Source organism: Cryptococcus depauperatus, chromosome 6 (genome assembly GCF_001720195.1).
Source record: "Cryptococcus depauperatus CBS 7841 chromosome 6, complete sequence".
Classification (NCBI taxonomy): Eukaryota; Fungi; Basidiomycota; class Tremellomycetes; order Tremellales; family Cryptococcaceae; genus Cryptococcus; species Cryptococcus depauperatus.
Window position 1 is genome coordinate 340,538 of NC_089473.1, and position 17,743 is coordinate 358,280.

Here is a 17,743-nt window from a genome sequence, read left to right on the forward strand (position 1 = left end):
GCATGAGTGCATATCAGTGTAATGAATGTATAATTAAATACAAAAACGCAAGAATTCACAACAATTTATAATCAAGTAGCTCCCAGAGTCTTCCAGTCAATGCCGCCTCCAGGTCCATATCGTTGCTCAAGCCAGGTGTTGGCTTTTTTGAAATGACCGTTACCAAAGAATCCTCGACTTGCAGACAAAGGACTAGGATGCGCCGACTTGAGAATAAGGTGTTTTTTCTGTTGTAAATACTTTGTCAGATAATATCCGTTCAATTCGAAAATGCACACTTACAGTATCTATACCAGCACACATTTTGGCAGCATGTGCACCCCAGGCCATGAAAACCACACCATTACCACCTACGTTGTCTCCAGAAGTAGGAGCAAGCCTGTTGGTAACGACCCTAAGAACGGCCGCCGTGAACTGATCCCAGCCGAATGAGGCATGAGAACCGGCCTTCAGCGTGTCAGGTCACTGCAACAAGGAAACGAGAGTGATAGCTTACTTCATGGGCCCGTACGGTCAGAGATGTATTGAGTAATAACACTCCATGTTTTGCCCATTCTGTCAGATCTCTGTTTTCCTTCGTCAAGTCCTTTTCTAACGATCAGACACGAGACATACCCATGCTTCGGAACAATGAAACCTGGAATTTCACTCGACATCTCTTGGTAGATATTGCGCAAAGATGGAGGGATACGGATGCCTTTGCGGACAGAAAATGCCAGGCCGTGAGCTTGACCATCATCCTGAGCGATCATTAGTGAGACCCTGTCAGCATGAGGTTCCTATACAGACATGATAAGGATCTTGACCTGCAAGAGCGCCGTCAGTTCATAGTTATTGTCATAAAAGCAGCTCGGCATACCAATTATCACAATGCGGACATCTTTAAGAGAACAAAAGCGAGACCACGAGTACACGTCGTTGGCTAAAGGCAAATTATAGTGCCCCTCCCGATAGACTATACACAAAGTCTGATGAGCTTACCTGGAGGAAACACCTTTTTGGTCTTTTGTTCTGCAATGACACGCTCTTTCAGCTGTATTGGCAGTTAGTTTGAAGAAGAGGCTATGGGATCGTACTAGAGGTACAAAAACCTGCCTTGATAAAATATGGTTTGGTAAACTCATCCTGCAGAGCCAGTAACCAATCTTCCCCCATGGAAGAAGTCTCCAATTCAAGCAAAGACGTCAGTCCCGGACGGGTTGCCAGACGACTGCGAAGCTGTTCTACAGTAGACGGGCGTGTCGAGCCCATCTTAGTCTGAAGGGTAGAACTGGCTGACTCAGTCACTTTTGCAACCTTGGGAGCAGCATCCGTCTCTGTTTCGTATCAGCCATGACCATGCAACCATGGGTAACAACCAACTGTCTTCGAGTTTGGGTTTTTTAGCAACTCGTTCAGTGGCCTCCGTAGGAGTATTCTCAGCGTCATGCTTTCTATCAGCATCGGTGGAGCTCTGGTCGCGCTTGACTGGGACATTGGCAGTGGCAGTGGCGGCTGATGGCTTAATAAAATAAGATGCAATAGAGCGAGCTTGTGGCGACATTGGGAGGTATTTATAGAGGAATGTTCGAAGAAGAAAGGTGGTTGACTCAACTGCCACTAAAAATGTAATGTACACGTAACGTGTTTTTGGACGCGCTGAGGCGAAAATGTGGGATTTAGCGGAAGAAATTTAAAACAAGACAAAAAATTGATTCATTTTAAATTATCATTCCAACTTGAAAATATGGAATTGAATTTAAACATGAAAACAACCACAGAGAAACTTTGGAATGCTGTACTTGAGTGCCGCTCATAGTGACACTGTACTAGATTTTCATTTCCACTCTCAAAAAGGCGCTTTTCCGATAGTTTCAGGCCTGCAATTTCTCATCGATTCAGGCCATCTGGTGAACAGCAGAGGCGTCGTTGTTACTCCGTGGCGGAAGAATGGCGACGACAATAAAAAGAAGATGGGATATTGGAGAATTTTGAAGAATACTGTGATGTGGGATTATGATCGGATTTGGATAACTTTGGTAAGAGATCTTCCATACCTGACCAGCCAATATTCACCCCGACCAACAGCAAGAAACGCGATTTCAACGACGGGAGAGGTTTCCCAAGCCAGAGCCAGCTCAAGTAAGGAAAACTGCCTTTCCAGAAGATCTGACAGAAATAAAGGTTGGACTTGTCGTAGTGCTGACTATATGCAACGACACGAGCATATCGATGAGCAAGCAACAGTCAAGGATGGTTACTTTATGCCCTTTGCAAACGCTTGCTTTGTATTAGCGAGATGATGTCGTATCGCCTGAAACATACAACTCAAAATCAAATCAAGATGGCTGGTTGAGCCAGCAATGCCTAGAACTACAACAGCGATATTATAATATTCAACATGAGATTCGAGGCAACGCTCCTAGGCGATTAGTAAGAGAGAAGTGATGGTCACAGAAAAGTTTGCAACAGCATCCTCCGTCGAAAAATTTCATTCATTCTCGGTTTTGATCGCAAATCTCTATAAAAATCGCCTGACGCTACTTTGAATGTTCTGACTCCTTGCCAGATCCAGTCGTTAGTAGAAGCTGGGCGTATCATGGAGAGTGACATCCCAAAACTTCCATCTCAGCCATCATTCTACTACATCTTGTCCAAGGGTTTCGTATTGCTGTAGGTTACTATGGCTATCTCTTCGAGTGCCCATTCACCTATAAAATCATTTAGGAATTTCAGAATTCAAGAATAAATAATAAAAGTTAATTTATCTTTACAACACTCTGGTCCATGTGCCAAATGTAAGAATAGTTATCAGATGGATAGGAGAATTATCACAATTGAGGCCAAATAGAAAGTTTCAATGACGTATGTTTAGCCTAAACAGGTTTGACTATATCTACTTATTTACATTTGACTGATTCTTTCACTTTTTCTTTTCTTTTCTTTTTCTTTTTCTTTTACTCGTCTTTCTAAGATTGTAGGCCGATATACTCTACAATGCTACCATCGTCTACGGAGAATGCTCCTAAAAATGTTGAAGAGCTCAAAGACTTGCTCAGACACGACACAAAAGTCAAAGTCGCTGGTATGTTTATGTCTAGTCACATTCTCCTTATAGCCAGAAAACCTTGAATTTAATACATCTGCGATAGGTGTGGACGTGGAGGGGGTTCTGCGAGGAAAAGTCATGAGCAAGTCTAAGCTATTGTCTTCTGTCAAATCGAACGGGTTCAACTTTTGCAGCATTATTTTTGGCTGGGATAGTGAGTGATTGATATAATTGCGTGATGTTGATTGATATGCTGAAACGCTCGGACATGATAGTCCACGATAAGACATACGAGAAGGAACTCCTTGTGACCAACCAAGACAGTGGATATCGAGACTTGGTTGCAGTGATTGATCTCTCTACTTTTAGACGTCTCAAATGGGAGAAAGACATTCCTCTATTCTTGTGCCGTTTTGTGGTTCCCGAAACCGGAGAGGCTCTTCCTGTCGATCCCAGAAGCTTGATTGGGAGTGTCACTGATAAAGCTAGTTTGATGGGATACAAGTGTATGAGTGGCGCAGAGTTTGAGGTGCGTCTTGTGGCTGTTGCAATCAGCCTCTAGGTTAATCAGACATTGTAGTACTTTCAGTTTGCAGAAAACCCACAATCTCTTGCCGACAAGGGCTTTCATAATCTCAAACCTCTTACGCCAGGAAGTAAGTGATTTGTATGAGATCGTTTGGTCACATCCAATAATTGCTATAGTGCATGGTTACTCTCTTTTGAGGCCAACATTAAATATAGACTACTTTCATGATCTATATGATTACGCTGTCAAGTTTGGGATAGAGGTCGAAGGACATCGTGAGTAGACCTTGACATTGGATGTCTAGTTCAAAAGGCTAATTTCGAACTGTAGATACCGAGACAGGACCAGGAGTATATGAGACAGCTCTTGGCTACACAGACGCGGCTAGAATGGCAGACAATGCTTGCTTGTTCAAACTTGTTGCAAAGAGCATTGGCATGAAGTATGGTATCACCCCAACCTTTATGGCCAAGCCTTGGGGAGACGTAGGTTTGACAGCAACGGGCAAAGCAGGCATCACTGATATGTATGGCAGTTACCAGGTTGTTCTGGGTGAGCCACTATGGCGCTTGAACCATGCTGAATGACTTTCAGACATATACACGTCTCTCTTCAGAACGATAAAGGCGATAATGTCTTTGCAGTTTCTGACAAAGAAGCGGCCAACGGAGGCCGGGCCAATGCAGCATTTGAAGACGTCAAATATATATCTCAGGAAGGCGAATGGTTCTTGGCTGGTTTATTGGAGGGCATGCCGGATGGTCAGTGTTTTCACAGAGCGTGGTCCTTGAATCATTGACAGCGATGGCAGTTGTTCCCATGTTTTGCCCCACCATCAATTCTTACAAAAGGTTGCAAGGTGGTCGGGTAGGCAATTGCAGCCTCTCGTTTCGCAACTGACAATATGCTTAGGCCATGTTTGCCCCCGACACAGCGTCATACGGTTATGACTCTAGAGCTGCATCTGTGAGGCTCATCACAGCTCCGAGTGTAAAGGGATATGCCACTCGCTTTGAGGTTCGAGTGCCAGGCGCCGACGTAAGTGTCTGTGTATATTACACAAGACTCATGGTCCCTCTTAGATGAACCCCTATTATGCCATAGCTACCATCTTTGCCCTTGGCCTGCGAGGCATTGAAGAAAAGCGACCTCTCCCTTATGGCCCTATTGACTCTCCTGACGTAACACACGAGACACTGATCCAGCTACCCACCTCGCTGGAATCGGCTACGGAAGCCTTTATGAGGAAGGACAGCACAGCCAGGAAAATCTTGGGCGATTATTTTGTGGATCATTATGGAGGAACTCGACAACATGAGCTGGACATGCATAGGAAAGCTGTAACAGATTGGGAAGGTGAGTAAATTCTTGGAGAGATGTCTTTCTAAATGAACTTTATAGTGGCTCGATACTTTGAGCTGGTGTAAGCTACCCTTGGGCAGACATTTTGCATTATTTCTGGTTACTTTTAACAACAATGATCTCCACGATATACGATTGTGATTTAGACATTTGAATGTTTCTTTTTCTCAATTCCACATGCCATTTTCCATAATCAAGTAAACTTTTTTTTCCCCGCATTCGGACCCCACGGGACCCCCTTTGGAATTTTGCTTTGTTTCACTCGCGCATCTCCTCATTTTTAATTTTTAATTTTTACATCTCTTCTTCAATTCACTTTTCATATCACTTTTCATATCAACTCGTTCAGAATGGCAGGTCTTATGGGTCGATACTCTGCTTTTTTGTCCAGAAAACCTATGCTGGGCAACATGATCTCTTCTGCGGTGAGTGTACATTGGAGTGGAGCTGGAAAAAATTTGTCTAAAGATATATTGATATTCGCTGTTAGGTTCTTTTCGCGACAGGCGATGCAGTCGCTCAACAGTTCATTGAGAAGAAGGGCAAGGATCATGACTTTGCTCGTACTGCGTGAGTGGTACAAGGACTCGTCGCCAGCGTGGCTTTATTGACATGTTGCTCCTTTTACGGATAAACCAGACGAATCGTCGCTTGGGGTAGTCTTATCTTTGCTCCAGCTGTGACGGTTTGGTTTAGGACTTTAGAGCGCCTCCCTATCAAGAGCCGGTGGCCTGCCACTTTTGCGCGTGTTGGTCTTGACCAGTTTGCGTTTGCGCCTTGCGTTTTGTCGGGCAAGTGTTTTAATAGGTATGGACAGCGGCGTTACTAACCAGATTATACAGGCTTCTTTACAGCAATGACGTTTATGGAGGGCAAGAACTTTGAAGCTGCAAAAACTAAATGGCGAGAGTCTTTTGTCCCTACGTTGCAGGCGAACTGGATGCTGTGAGTGGTCGAGTCATGTTTAGATGTCGCTGACTGTGTCGCAAGTTTTATTCCCTTCCAAATCCTAAACATGGTATGTATTGATGTCGGTCGGTATCGCTGTGCTAACCTGAAACGCTTGTCTGTCTTTTTGTCGCATAGGGTGTAAGTCATTACATACATTTGTATTATTTGTCATGCTCATTCTACCCATAGCTCATTCCTCTCCAATACAGACTACTTGCCATCAACGCTGTCAACATTCCCTGGAATGCTTTCCTTTCCCTCCAGAACGCCAAGGGCAAGGAGGTTGAAAGTGCCGTCAAATCTCTCGACAAGAAAGAATTGTAATGCTGATAGAATTTGCACTGCTCATGGGTATCTTTATAGAATAGACAAGATAGACAGAGATGGCGGACTTTTGGCATGTACATCTAATAAGTCACTGATGTTACTGACATGGTTAGGAATTTTGCAGTAATCGTTTCTTTGATTTAAGCATGAAGTCAACACCCTGATTGACAAGCACAATTTTATGATATAAAAAACACACACATATGGGTATAGCGAATGAGCTGTACCATAAACAGACAAGTCTTTCCAGTTTTCATGATTTGTCTGTATACAGGGACGACTTATGCGACAGTCTGAAGTTGCCATGATACAGTCAACCCTAGCTTACTAACCTCAACGATGTTTGCTGTTCCAAGATTTTCGGTTCAAGCAATGTTTCCGTTGACTCTTCAGAGTACGTATGTTGAAGAATTAGAAAGTTTTAAGTAGAATTACACATTGTAGAAATATACTGTTTAAAAGATTACAAAGCCAAGTATGTAGGCAACCAACTTTGTGTCTCACTTTTACTTTTCGTTCTGATGACACAAGGACATCTAATATGCATCATCCCCAATCAAACGCCAATCTTTAGTTTTGCCAGCGCTACTTGGCAACTTCTACTTTTAGGTATCCAACGACACCAAGATAAACTTCCAAAAGCATCCCTCTCCAGTCCCATTCCATCTCTCTTCTATGCGCTTGCTGGTCAAGCACCCATTATGGGAAGTTCGTCTCGTTATCGTTACAAACATGAAATCGCCACTAAAGGCCCCCAAATGTATATGAAAAAGTCACCATTAATGAAGTGTTGATGCTAGGACAAAACCGATGATGCTGGGACAAATTGACATATTCACAGTATTGAATCATATGTTGAAAAAGAAATGAAAAAGTAAAGAAAGTCGCAAAAGGAAGATTTGTGGATGGCGGCCTCGCTAAGCACTCGAAAATGTTGGCATGAGCTTCCTTTTGAAAGATGCTACTTTGTCATTTCTTCGCGTTGGATGATGAGATGCAGTCTTGTTGAAAAAGATTGAATTTGAGAAATCGTGATTTCCAGGCCCTGCGCGCTCAGCGCACACAGAATGTGAAGCTTGAGATGTAGTAGATGTGTTGAAGGGAACAGGCAAAACGGCGAGACAAAAGATAAGAAGTATGCGCGTATGCGTACTTGTTAAGAGGCGAAGAGAGTGGTATAGTGTGGGTAACGACGAAAAAGGTTTAATGATTGAATCGTAGGTTGGGAGATGCGTCAAATCATTTACCACCAGCTGGCTCCGGTATCGGCGCCGGCAGAAGGGAACCCGCCCTGATTCCAGTTATTGCCGCCATAGCCACCAAAACCGCCTCCATTCCTACCACCAGTGTTGCCACCAGCACGCATATCCCTGCCACCAGATCTAAAGCCGCCACCACCGCCGCCACTTCGGCCTCGACCTCCTCTGCTGTAACCGCCGCCGAAGCGACGGTTCTCAGCCATAATATCAATAAGCCACTGAGGAACCTCCTGATTCGCCTCTTTTAGAAGCTCTATCAAGTCGGGTGCCAAGGACAGGTTCTGTCGGGCAAAGAATGCTGTCGAAGTACCAGTGTTACCTGCTCGGCCAGTACGACCAATTCGATGGGTGTACTCGGCAACATCAGTGGGGAGATCGTAGAGAATAACATGGGTAACGTTAGGGATATCAAGCCCACGGGCAGCGACTGCTGTGGCTACAAGAATGGGTGCACGACCGCTCTTGAAAGCGTATAGGGCAGCCTCTCGCTCACGTTGGCTGCGATCGCCGTGGATAGAAGTGGCGTCGTGACGACGAGAGCAGAGGAAGTCGCAGAGAGTATCAGCCATACGCTTTGTCTCGACAAAGACAAGTATCAGACCGTTACTCTGTTCAGCAAGCAGTAAATCGAGGAGTAAAGAGCGTTTGTCTTGATCATCTACGTATTCGATCCGTTGAGTGATGTTCTCAGAAGTGGAGCCAACTCGACCAACAGTAAGGAAAATGTAGTCTTTGAGGAAAGATTTAGCAAGAGACTGAATTTCGCGAGGGAACGTAGCAGAGAACATGAGAGTCTGGCGGTCATGGACTCCTGGCATGTCTTCCTGCTCGACGATCCTTCTAATTTGAGGCTCAAAGCCCATGTCAAGCATTCGATCAGCTTCATCAAGAACAAGATACTTGACATTGGCAAGAGAAATCCTGCCTCTTTCAATGAGATCAACAAGACGACCAGGCGTGGCGGAAAGAAGGTCGCAGCCTCGGTCAAGAGCACGAATTTGCTGGCCAATGTCGGCACCGCCATAAACGACGGCAGGTCGAACCCAAGATCGATAGGCAAATTTTCGGGCTTCTTCATTGATTTGAGATACAAGCTCTCGGGTAGGAGCAAGGACGAGCGCAGTCGGGTATGCTTTTCGCCTGCGGTTATAGCTGCCGTGACCAGCATCTTGTTCGACAGGAGGGGCGATGGGACCATAAGAATAAAGTGCAGAAAGAATTGGGAAAAGGAAACCACCGGTCTTACCCGAGCCAGTTTGGGCACAAGCCATCAAGTCTCGACCGCCAGCAACAATGGGAATAGAGTACTTTTGAACAGGTGTGGGAGAATCGTATCGCGAAAGCTTGATGTTGTCTAATAGCGCCTGGTTGATGGGAGGATTCGTAAACTGGACCACAGGCTCGGGTACATCTTGACCGGTAACCTCGACCGGAATGTCGGCGTACTTGTCGAAATTGATACCGGTAGACTAGGATGGATTGGCATGGCTTTTTCGTAACAAAACTTCACAACTAACCTGGTGTATTCCATCGCCTTCCTCACCATACAATTCCTTTTCCATCCTCATGTTCCTCGATCCAATGACATGTTGACCGGCTCTCCAAGTACCATAACCAGCTGGGTTGCTGCCCTCAAAGTTCCTCTTCGCACGGGCGGGAGGGACGCCCCACCCTCCCTCTTCCTCAACAGGGATAGCCCGGGCGGGAGGAGTGGTCGCCGGGGTAGGAAGACCTGTGGGAGATTGCCTGTATCCGCCACCGGCGGGAGTAGTGTGAGGTGGCACAGCAGGAGCAGCGCTACGGTTTCGCAAATGAGGAGGAACATAAGCAGATCTGGGAACGCATCCGGACCCGTTGAGCTGCATGGAGTCTGATAAATCAAATGTCAGCATCATGTGACAAGCACTCTCCACAGCCTTTTTGCCACACGGCACTCATCGTCCACTCACTCATCTTGGGCTCGAGGCCATTGACATTGTTGGAAGCCATATTTTCAAAAGTGGCGAGAAAAGTTCTTTGTCTTGACAAAGGGAGGAGTATTGTGTGTGGTAAAACTTTTTGTTCTTTTTTTTATTTATTGAAAAGTTGTGTCACGGATAGCAAGTCTCTTCTTTATCTATGCTTTGCGTAGACGAAAAAGAGCGACTGTGTATATAGACGATATGTTACTTTTTTTATGAATAAAAGAAAAAAGAAGAAAATAACTTGAAATGAAGAAAGAGTGAAATCGTTTGCTCCAATTTTTTTTTTTGAGGCTGATAGCGGAAGGCGGAAGTCGCCGCTTTTAGGAGTGGCGAGAAAGGAGCAATAATTACTATTTTAGGAAATTTGGCAGTCTATCCAGGCCACGGGGTTTGGGATAAATTCTGGAAATAGCCAAAGAAAAATTCGACGCGTCTCGTGTGCAAGGTCTGTGCGTTCATCTTGTTATTTCTGCTTTATTTATTTATCTATCTACTTGTTATTGTTTGTGAATATTGATTTTTTAAATATTCCAACTTTACGAAATGGTCAGTCAGTCATGCTCTTGCAACGCACGCAAACTCACAAGCGACAGACTGGCAGCAACGCAGAATACAGAGAAGCTTTCGCACTTTTTGACAAGAAGGGGACAGGACAAGTACCACGAGAATCCCTTGGCGAGTTACTTCGCTCTTTGGGACAGAACCCTACACAGGCAGAGGTTGCAGGGCTTGAGAAGACCGTCAATGCGACTTTTAACTATGACGAGTTTTTGGCTGTTTTGAACAGGCCTGATGGATGGAAACCTGCTGGAACTGCCGGTTTGTCTTTTTTTCGATTGACGGTGCAGGTGGTGGGAAACTGAGCGGACATGCAGATGAGTTTATCAAAGGCTTCCAGGTCTTTGACAAGGTTGGAAACGGTTTCATCGGTGCCGGTGAACTTCGATATGTCCTTACTCAACTCGGAGAAAAGATGATGGATGAGGAGGTTGATGAATTACTCAAGGGATTCCCTGTACAGTTTGTTTGGTTTATTTGCAGTTCAATGTAGCATAACTGACCATAACCGCAGAGACGGTCAAATCAACTACCACTCTTTTGTTCGATCGATTCTTTCCCAATAGGACAGGCAAGGGGTAGTTGTAGTGCATATTCCAGGGCTTTCTTGACGATTCTCATGATGTGATATATTGGCATAGTAAGCTGACTGCACCCGCAATTAGCGGTATGCTTATGCATGGTACACTTGGGTTATGTTGTGAATACTAAGGCTACAATGATGATATACAACAGCCTTGTTGCTCATTCTTCCCGCAGCATTTCTCGGCATACAAAACATCTCCCATCTTCTCTGAACCACCTTAATGCACAACTCTGGTGTGCCGCGTGCCCACAAATGGGAGTCAAGATGGCTTGCTCTCCATTTCTAAACTGACTCAGACAAACGGGACATCGTGACACTCGGACGCCTAGAAGAGATAGTTTGAGCTTCACTTTCCCTTGTGGAGTTGTTCGTCGAGAGTCTACAGATATTAATCCTGGCAAAAGAGTTGAAATGGCTTCAGGCGAAGCTGAAGGAGTTTTGGACGGTCCAAAAAACGAAGCCAATTGCGATAATCCCTTTCATGGTTGTCAGCAGATTTGATGTTGAGAATGATTGGAACTGACCTCATATTCTCGTCCACTGCCCTCCAAGCGTGAAACAAATAGATCCACATCTGTGTATTCCCTTTCTCTCACTCCTGATCTATGTAGACCTGCTCCGAGACTGTCTCCCGATCCTCTCTCTTCCACTCTGTTATCGTTGTCTTGAGCCGTGTCTCGATCTGCTGAAGATCGTAAATCAACGGCAGATGCAAACCGGTTATCCCATCGCTCATCATCATGCGTCCTGACTGTGCTCAAAGACGGAAGATTGCTCATGGCTCTTTCTGCAAACGGTCTATTTAGTAAGACAGGATCATTCGCCGTTGGTGAGTGGAGATTGGCCGTTGGCGGTGAAAGGGGTCGAACTAAAGGTAGGATTCCAGGCGTGAAATTTTCACAACAATCTGCGAGGAATGATCTGCTTGAGCCAAGTAGTTTATCGGGCGCATCTACTCGTACATCCGGAGACATAGAGAGAGATGATGGCGGTGGTGGAGCTTTCATAGTTATTTGCCTCGGTCGAGATGGGGGCGGTGGTCTCGGGCCTACAGGCCTCCTTGCGCTATTTTCCTTGCTGCAAGATGACGGAGCGTCATTTAAATGCAATGCAGCATCTATCCGGATTTGCTCTTGTTTCGTGGCTGGATTAACTTGGCGAGGACGGGGCGGAAGTGATGAAGGCTCTTTTAATGCTTCTGTTGATTGTTTTGTTGGAGGCGGCGGAGGTGGACGACGCTTCGATAGTTGAGGTGTTAGGATGGGAATTCTTGAGCCATGATCTTCATTTCCAGTCGCTTTGAGAGTTAATGTGGCGGTGTTTTGTTGCTTGGATCGAGATGGTGGAGGCAGTGGTGGCGGATTTTTTTTTACTATTGATGAAGAAAAGTTGGACGGAGGTACAGGCGCATCACCTGTTAACATAGGCACCTCTTCCATGACTATCACACTCCGTGCAGGAGTTTCTTCAGCTTGCTCCTTCCTTTTCTCTTTACATTCGTTAAGTCCATCCAAATCTGGCGTTTTGTCGTTTCCCAAGAGTTCCGAAGCATTCGTTGAAGACGTAGCCAGAGTTTTCAGCCTGATGCTATTATTAAACAATTCCGTACTTTCTTCAGCCTCGACCTTGTTTGTGTTTTTGTCGAAGCCATCCAGTGGTTTCGAAGAATTTGAAATATGTTTGTCCATCTCTTCCCTCATCTCCTCTCTTATAACCGAGGTTGGAGCAATGGTTTTGACAGGTATTAAGGTAGAAAGATCCCGTCTTCTTAATGCAGCCTCCTTGTTAGGAGGAAGGGTCTGTTCACTTTTTTCAATCTCTTCGTCCCCTAATTTGCTTGAAACCACTTTGCTTTTTACAAAAGGCTCTTCCCTGAGTCGTTTACCATTCTCAAACACATTTCTCGCTTCCCTAATAGCTTTAGGTAGGGGTGTTTCAATAGATCTGTCAATCTCAGAATTGCTACCTGTCCCCCACCCAGGAGTTTGAAATAGGGGCCTGGCAGCTTGATTTGCCTGCTTTGTTTTGACGGTTGTGTCTAAAGTCAGCAATTCATTCTCTGCCTGTATGACTTCATCCTTCGATTCCATTTGAGAATTCTCCTTTGCGGTTTGGATGGCGACAACCGGCCCCGTTCTTATGGGTTTGAGATTTTTGGCTATTTCCTCTTTGCTCAAGTCTTTCTCTTCTCCGATGCCAAAATCTAATGGCCCCGCAAAGACTTGTTCAGGTGCTCGCGAAGAAGCTATCACTGTAAGATCAGATTCAGCAAACTCCGGTTCAAGCATGCTATGAAGAACAGGATCGGCCACATGGAGATCAGCATCATCCTCTTTAGTGGGTGACGATAATTCGTCATTCTGGTGTTGCTTCATTCGTTGCCTCTGCAGATCTTCCAAATTGTTTGCATCCCTGTCGACGTCTTTGGACGATCCTTCTTCATGCAGAGGCGTTTCAGTTGAAGCGTTGGTTACTGATGCAACTGTCTGCTGCTTTGGACCTTGAACGACTTCTTTCGATTTTTTTCTTTCTAATTCCCTCTCAACCCTTTCCTCAAGGGAATATCCAGCTAACAAATCGGCATTCCACAGCTTTCTATCTATTCTTTCTTGCTCTAGCATTCCATCATACCCCCCTAGCAACCCATACGCGCCTTCAATTTCCTCCTGCTCCTCTTCCTCTTGAATAGATGGTATAGTGAGAGAACTTCTCGTTGATACATTCATAATCATTATAGGATCCGGAGCTGTGTTTGGTAACGCTGAGGTTGTTGGAGAAGAAGGGGCGGAGATATAGGTTGTCGATGATGGTGAGACCGTTTCTGTTCGGGCAGGAGATCTAGAACTCAAGCGGGATGGAGACGAGTTTGGAATTACAAGTCGTGAGAGGTTGGACGATATACCCACACTTGACCCAGCAGACACTGGTCTGTCAGTGGGTGTTCCGTCTCTCAATCCTTGCACCGAGGATGGAACCAGACCAACGGCGATTTCCCAGCTTGGTGGTGGAGATCTTGGCCTTTCTACACTATTGGTGTTTTCTGGTTGTTGATGAAATGCTGGTGGGGCTCTGCTACCTGACGAGCTAGAATAGGGAAACGGCGGTGGAGGTTCTCCTGACTCCTGCATGACATCCTCTGGTACATCTACAGAGACAGTCAGGACTACTTTCATAATCTGACAATGCTACTCACCATCCCAAACATTTCGGCGGCGCATACTCGCACCTCTGGCTATTCCTAATGCACGACCTTCCTCCCTTGAAGTCACTCGTCGATGGAGGCCACTTTCATCTTGGCCACCTACTATCCGCCGACGTCTCCGCGGTTGCTCAGCAGCTACAAATCCATAGCCTAATGGTTCCTCCAAAATCTCTTGATTGTTCGTTTGGGCTCCATGGCCCAGAGAAGTCTGACTCGTATTCATCACTGACAGTTCATTCAATCTTACACCGTCAAGCGAGGTATCGGATCTTTCGCCAGCAGCCCCGGAATGGATGGTAGTATCTGTCTGGAAAGGTCGTTCACGTCGTCTGCTACCTTGATGTGATTGAACCCTCGGTGTTCCAGGTATACCACCTGGGATGATGGCAGGCGGTGCAAGTAGACCAGACACATACCTTGATCGTCTCTTTTTCCCTCTGGATGCGCCAGGCCTCGAAGAACGATGTTCTGCGTCAACGGTTGCTGTTCCCATAGCAAAAGACTCTGCTTCTCGTCGAGTATGTCTCGCATAGTTTGACGGCAGCACCATAGAGTCCAACGTAGTCTGGGAGATAGAAGACACTGGAGATGGCGCCACTGCAAGGTATGGTTGGGGTACAGGCCTTTCCTCTGCCATCGTATCACTTGAACTACTTCCAGGCAAAAGAGTAGTAGGTGGTAAAGAGTCATATGGATGGGACAGATCAGGTCCTATCTGTTTCCTACGCGATTTGGGACGGGCAGGACTCGCTGACGCCTACGATAGATATTACTACAGCCTGTTCCAATGAAAAGAGAGGCAGACATACCCTTGCAGCAGCTTCTGGCTCAAGCTCTCGTCTCTTGTTCATTCCGCAATAATGCTGAGCGTCAGAAGGTAAGGCGTAAACATTTGCCGTTTATATTGTTGAGGTTTTCTTGAAAAGTAATCACCCAAAAGATATAAAAAGAATAAATGCAATTGCAGAATTATAATCAAAAATAAATAAAACGAAAAGAACAAAAGCTATCAATGTTGGAGGCGATGTGACAAAGTGCGTCATAAGTTAATTTTCTTCCGTCGACCCAATACACCTCTTACCAAGAAATCGTTTGGATGGTAACAAAAAAATGCAACAACATAGCTTAACCGCGACATGCAACGGACGCAATACAGTTGAAGAACAGACAGAGAGCATGCAGAAGGACCAGGAAGGGATCCACGAGAATTCATCTCATTACTTCCTGAAAGACTACCAGACAATCTTTATCCTTGTCTCGTCTTTTAATCTCGCCATACACCTATTTGTGAGAGTCGATAATCTTTTGTTGCTTCTCCTATTCACCGAAATGGTCCAAGAGTCAGCGTCTTATCTTATGCCGCCTGCTACCCATCCTGCCAGACGGCAGCGAGTGATTGACCCATGACAAAAGGGCAGAAAGAAGACTCACAACCTCAGCCTGAGCTTGAGCAAGCTTCTCCTTGGCCTGTTTGAGCTTCTCAGCCTCACGAGTCTTGACATATTGAGCCTCCTTGGCCTGTTCGCGCTCGCTATCCAAAAGATTAGCTCTTAATACAATGTGAACAGCACTGGGCTCACCGGAAAGAAGTGGATCCAGCAGTGGCACCCTCTGACCTCACGTCAGGCGAGTAGTATCGGGCAAACATGGACTATGCTGGGTGAGAGCTACCCAATGAAATGGTCGGTTGCGAGAAACGTACAACGGGAGCTCTGCTGACGGTGAGTCGAGCAACATCGGTAGCGCGGACAATGTTCATTTCAGTAGTTTGGGTCGTTGAAAGACTATTTAGTTAAATGCTGTTGAATTGTAAATGGAAAGAAATAGTAGAATAGGAAAAGGATAAAGAGTGGAAAGGGATTATGTAATCATAACTGGCATGACGTGTAATCAGCAAGATTAGGACATTGCCGAAGATAACCGGCCTTCCATTTATTATCTTGATTTGTTGTTGTTCTCTTTCTTTTATTCAGCAAGATATGTTGGAAGCAGCAATGATAGGGTGTTCATCTACGGAAGAGAACCATAGAGAGGCCAAGAGGCAAAAGCATGGTCCTGGAGATAGTGACGGCGAGGAAGATCTGCTCAGAAAGGTGAAAAAGCTCTACAATGTATGTCGTTTGGTTTATTTCAAGGATCATGGGCTGACTTGCAGTAGGAGGTTGTCTTGCAGGCAGCGATAATATTTCAGTTCATGGACTATTCCAAGAGAATGTTGGTCTCCTTATTTGGCGTAACGCTGTCTTCTGATTTAGAGTGTAGAGGCTTGGTAGACAAAAAAGTGCCTACACACATGACAGAAAGGTTGGAATTGTCATGGAGAGCCTACGAAGGAATAAGGAGTCGAATACAATGGGATACTGTAAGCGTTTTTTTTCCAGTGGCTTGTGCTCATGGGAAATAGGCTGAAGGCGATCTGTCAAAAATGTTATCACCCATGCCGCCTTTACCTTTACCCAAGTCTACAACTTTGGCAAATTCGATTCCCTCATCAGTATCTCCTATACCTTTAAAATCTCTACGTTCGTCTTCAACAGTTCCGTTTCCGAAAGCTCCTGTTTCAAGACCGGCTCCTCTAACAATAGTCTCACGTCTCGCAGAGCCGAGGACAACACAAATGGGTATTTCGAGTCCAATTCCATTGGGAGCTACCTCCAGCCTTGCTTTTGAAGGACAATCTTTACAAGAAGCGCCTTCATTTACAGCCATTCAATCGGAAATGGGGAAAATGCCAACCTTAGATCGTGCTGCTCAAACTCAGGCTCAAATACCGACGTCAGCGCAGGCGAATCAACCCTCGGTGGATTATTCGTCATTAGGATTTGATGAGCTATCTCAATTCATCCATGGTGACCCATCGGCTTTTAGAATCAACCTCAACCCTACACCCCAGTCTGAGACTTCGTCTCAGACGCAGACTCAAAGGCAACAGGCTTCCTCGAACCAAGAGCCAGTACAAATGCAACCACAAGGACAAAAGCAGCCAGAAATTATAGACTTGACTGCCGATGACAAAATGTCTGGTATGTATCCTCCAGCTGACCGATCACAAGAACACAAACCACAGCCTATGGCTATCAGCCAACCCCAAACAGCATCTCAGTTACAGTCACAAAATCCGTCTGGACCATCTTTGGCCGATGAAGTCCTCGCCTCCTTGGGTTTCTCAGACCTCTCAGATATTGACTTGGCCGCGAATGCAAATGGGACCGGTTTTGATATGGGAGGGCAACATGACTACTCAGCTTTGGCAGGGCTGTTTTTGGATTCCAGTGTTGGTCCCAGTGGACAACAGGCTCAAGAGCCGCAGCAGCCGTCCCATTCCCAGTCACAGCCTCAATCTAGATCCGAGTCACAATCACAATTACCTGCTTATGAATCCCTCCAAAATAATGAACAGCCCGCAGCTACAGGTGTAGTGATAGATGGCGCCGCCGCGAAAAGTGGGAAAAAGAAAGAGGAATCTATGGAGAACATGTTGGCGGCTGCAGACAACTTAATTGCTACAACCTCTTCTGAGGGGAGAGAGGGACAGGGCCAACCAGCACAATCCCTACAGCTGCCACGATCGACCGATCCCGAACCGCAGCAGCAGCAGCGGCAAAAGAAAGAAGACTCGGCACAAGAACAAGCACAAAACATGCCAAACATGGATAACATGGGCAACATGAACTTTGGTATGGGCAACTTTCCGTCTAATAATGGCCTTGGAGATAGTCTTGGAGACTTAGAAGGTATTGATATGAGTGATTTTAATTTTAGAGATGAAGGTAGTATTGGCGGGGAAGAATTTGAGAGGTTGATGGCTGAATTTGCCTAGACATTGTCTTTTGCTTAGTAACAATTTATATGCTCTTTTCTTGAGTCTTGAGTTAGATGGGTTTTATGCTTATACGAAGAACAGTTGTGTCTGAACTAATGACAAGTGTATGATTATGGCTACACAATGCGTATTCTCCTGTATCGTAACAAAAAAG

General features: G+C 45.5%; 9 protein-coding genes across 9 annotated transcripts; 5 read left to right on the top strand and 4 right to left on the bottom strand.

Annotated features, from left to right (window-relative positions):
- Positions 1-71: 71 nt before the first annotated feature.
- L203_104869 (uracil-DNA glycosylase) lies at positions 72-1,543 on the bottom strand (the record flags this gene model as incomplete). Its single annotated transcript, XM_066214242.1, has 9 exons — positions 72-227; positions 283-447; positions 497-566; positions 616-740; positions 790-806; positions 860-922; positions 982-1,033; positions 1,096-1,316; positions 1,363-1,543. 9 exons carry the CDS (start codon positions 1,541-1,543, stop codon positions 72-74), a joined length of 1,050 nt encoding a protein of 349 aa, XP_066070339.1.
- Positions 1,544-1,772: 229 nt separating this feature from the next.
- On the top strand, positions 1,773-2,274 carry L203_104870 (uncharacterized protein; the record flags this gene model as incomplete). Its single annotated transcript, XM_066214243.1, has 3 exons — positions 1,773-2,018; positions 2,068-2,121; positions 2,164-2,274. The coding sequence occupies 3 exons, from the start codon at positions 1,773-1,775 to the stop codon at positions 2,272-2,274; spliced, it is 411 nt and encodes a 136-aa protein (XP_066070340.1).
- Positions 2,275-2,976: 702 nt separating this feature from the next.
- Positions 2,977-4,984, top strand: L203_104871 (uncharacterized protein; the record flags this gene model as incomplete). The annotated part of the gene is made up of 12 exons (XM_066214244.1): positions 2,977-3,064; positions 3,132-3,242; positions 3,304-3,557; positions 3,609-3,684; positions 3,734-3,832; positions 3,888-4,042; positions 4,093-4,109; positions 4,152-4,318; positions 4,369-4,424; positions 4,470-4,595; positions 4,640-4,913; positions 4,959-4,984. The coding sequence occupies 12 exons, from the start codon at positions 2,977-2,979 to the stop codon at positions 4,982-4,984; spliced, it is 1,449 nt and encodes a 482-aa protein (XP_066070341.1).
- Positions 4,985-5,269: 285 nt separating this feature from the next.
- L203_104872 (protein SYM1) lies at positions 5,270-6,194 on the top strand (the record flags this gene model as incomplete). Its single annotated transcript, XM_066214245.1, has 6 exons — positions 5,270-5,344; positions 5,410-5,489; positions 5,559-5,710; positions 5,762-5,864; positions 5,910-5,937; positions 6,060-6,194. 6 exons carry the CDS (start codon positions 5,270-5,272, stop codon positions 6,192-6,194), a joined length of 573 nt encoding a protein of 190 aa, XP_066070342.1.
- A 1,246-nt stretch (positions 6,195-7,440) lies between these two features.
- L203_104873 (ATP-dependent RNA helicase ded1) lies at positions 7,441-9,445 on the bottom strand (the record flags this gene model as incomplete). The annotated part of the gene is made up of 3 exons (XM_066214246.1): positions 7,441-8,925; positions 8,974-9,326; positions 9,406-9,445. 3 exons carry the CDS (start codon positions 9,443-9,445, stop codon positions 7,441-7,443), a joined length of 1,878 nt encoding a protein of 625 aa, XP_066070343.1.
- A 518-nt stretch (positions 9,446-9,963) lies between these two features.
- On the top strand, positions 9,964-10,544 carry L203_104874 (uncharacterized protein; the record flags this gene model as incomplete). Its single annotated transcript, XM_066214247.1, has 4 exons — positions 9,964-9,966; positions 10,014-10,239; positions 10,296-10,440; positions 10,493-10,544. 4 exons carry the CDS (start codon positions 9,964-9,966, stop codon positions 10,542-10,544), a joined length of 426 nt encoding a protein of 141 aa, XP_066070344.1.
- A 178-nt stretch (positions 10,545-10,722) lies between these two features.
- On the bottom strand, positions 10,723-14,617 carry L203_104875 (uncharacterized protein; the record flags this gene model as incomplete). The annotated part of the gene is made up of 4 exons (XM_066214248.1): positions 10,723-11,040; positions 11,089-13,709; positions 13,758-14,523; positions 14,576-14,617. 4 exons carry the CDS (start codon positions 14,615-14,617, stop codon positions 10,723-10,725), a joined length of 3,747 nt encoding a protein of 1,248 aa, XP_066070345.1.
- A 430-nt stretch (positions 14,618-15,047) lies between these two features.
- Positions 15,048-15,525, bottom strand: L203_104876 (uncharacterized protein; the record flags this gene model as incomplete). Its single annotated transcript, XM_066214249.1, has 4 exons — positions 15,048-15,083; positions 15,198-15,297; positions 15,347-15,417; positions 15,469-15,525. The coding sequence occupies 4 exons, from the start codon at positions 15,523-15,525 to the stop codon at positions 15,048-15,050; spliced, it is 264 nt and encodes an 87-aa protein (XP_066070346.1).
- Positions 15,526-15,745: 220 nt separating this feature from the next.
- Positions 15,746-17,586, top strand: L203_104877 (uncharacterized protein; the record flags this gene model as incomplete). Its single annotated transcript, XM_066214250.1, has 4 exons — positions 15,746-15,877; positions 15,925-15,980; positions 16,029-16,128; positions 16,171-17,586. 4 exons carry the CDS (start codon positions 15,746-15,748, stop codon positions 17,584-17,586), a joined length of 1,704 nt encoding a protein of 567 aa, XP_066070347.1.
- Positions 17,587-17,743: the final 157 nt, after the last annotated feature.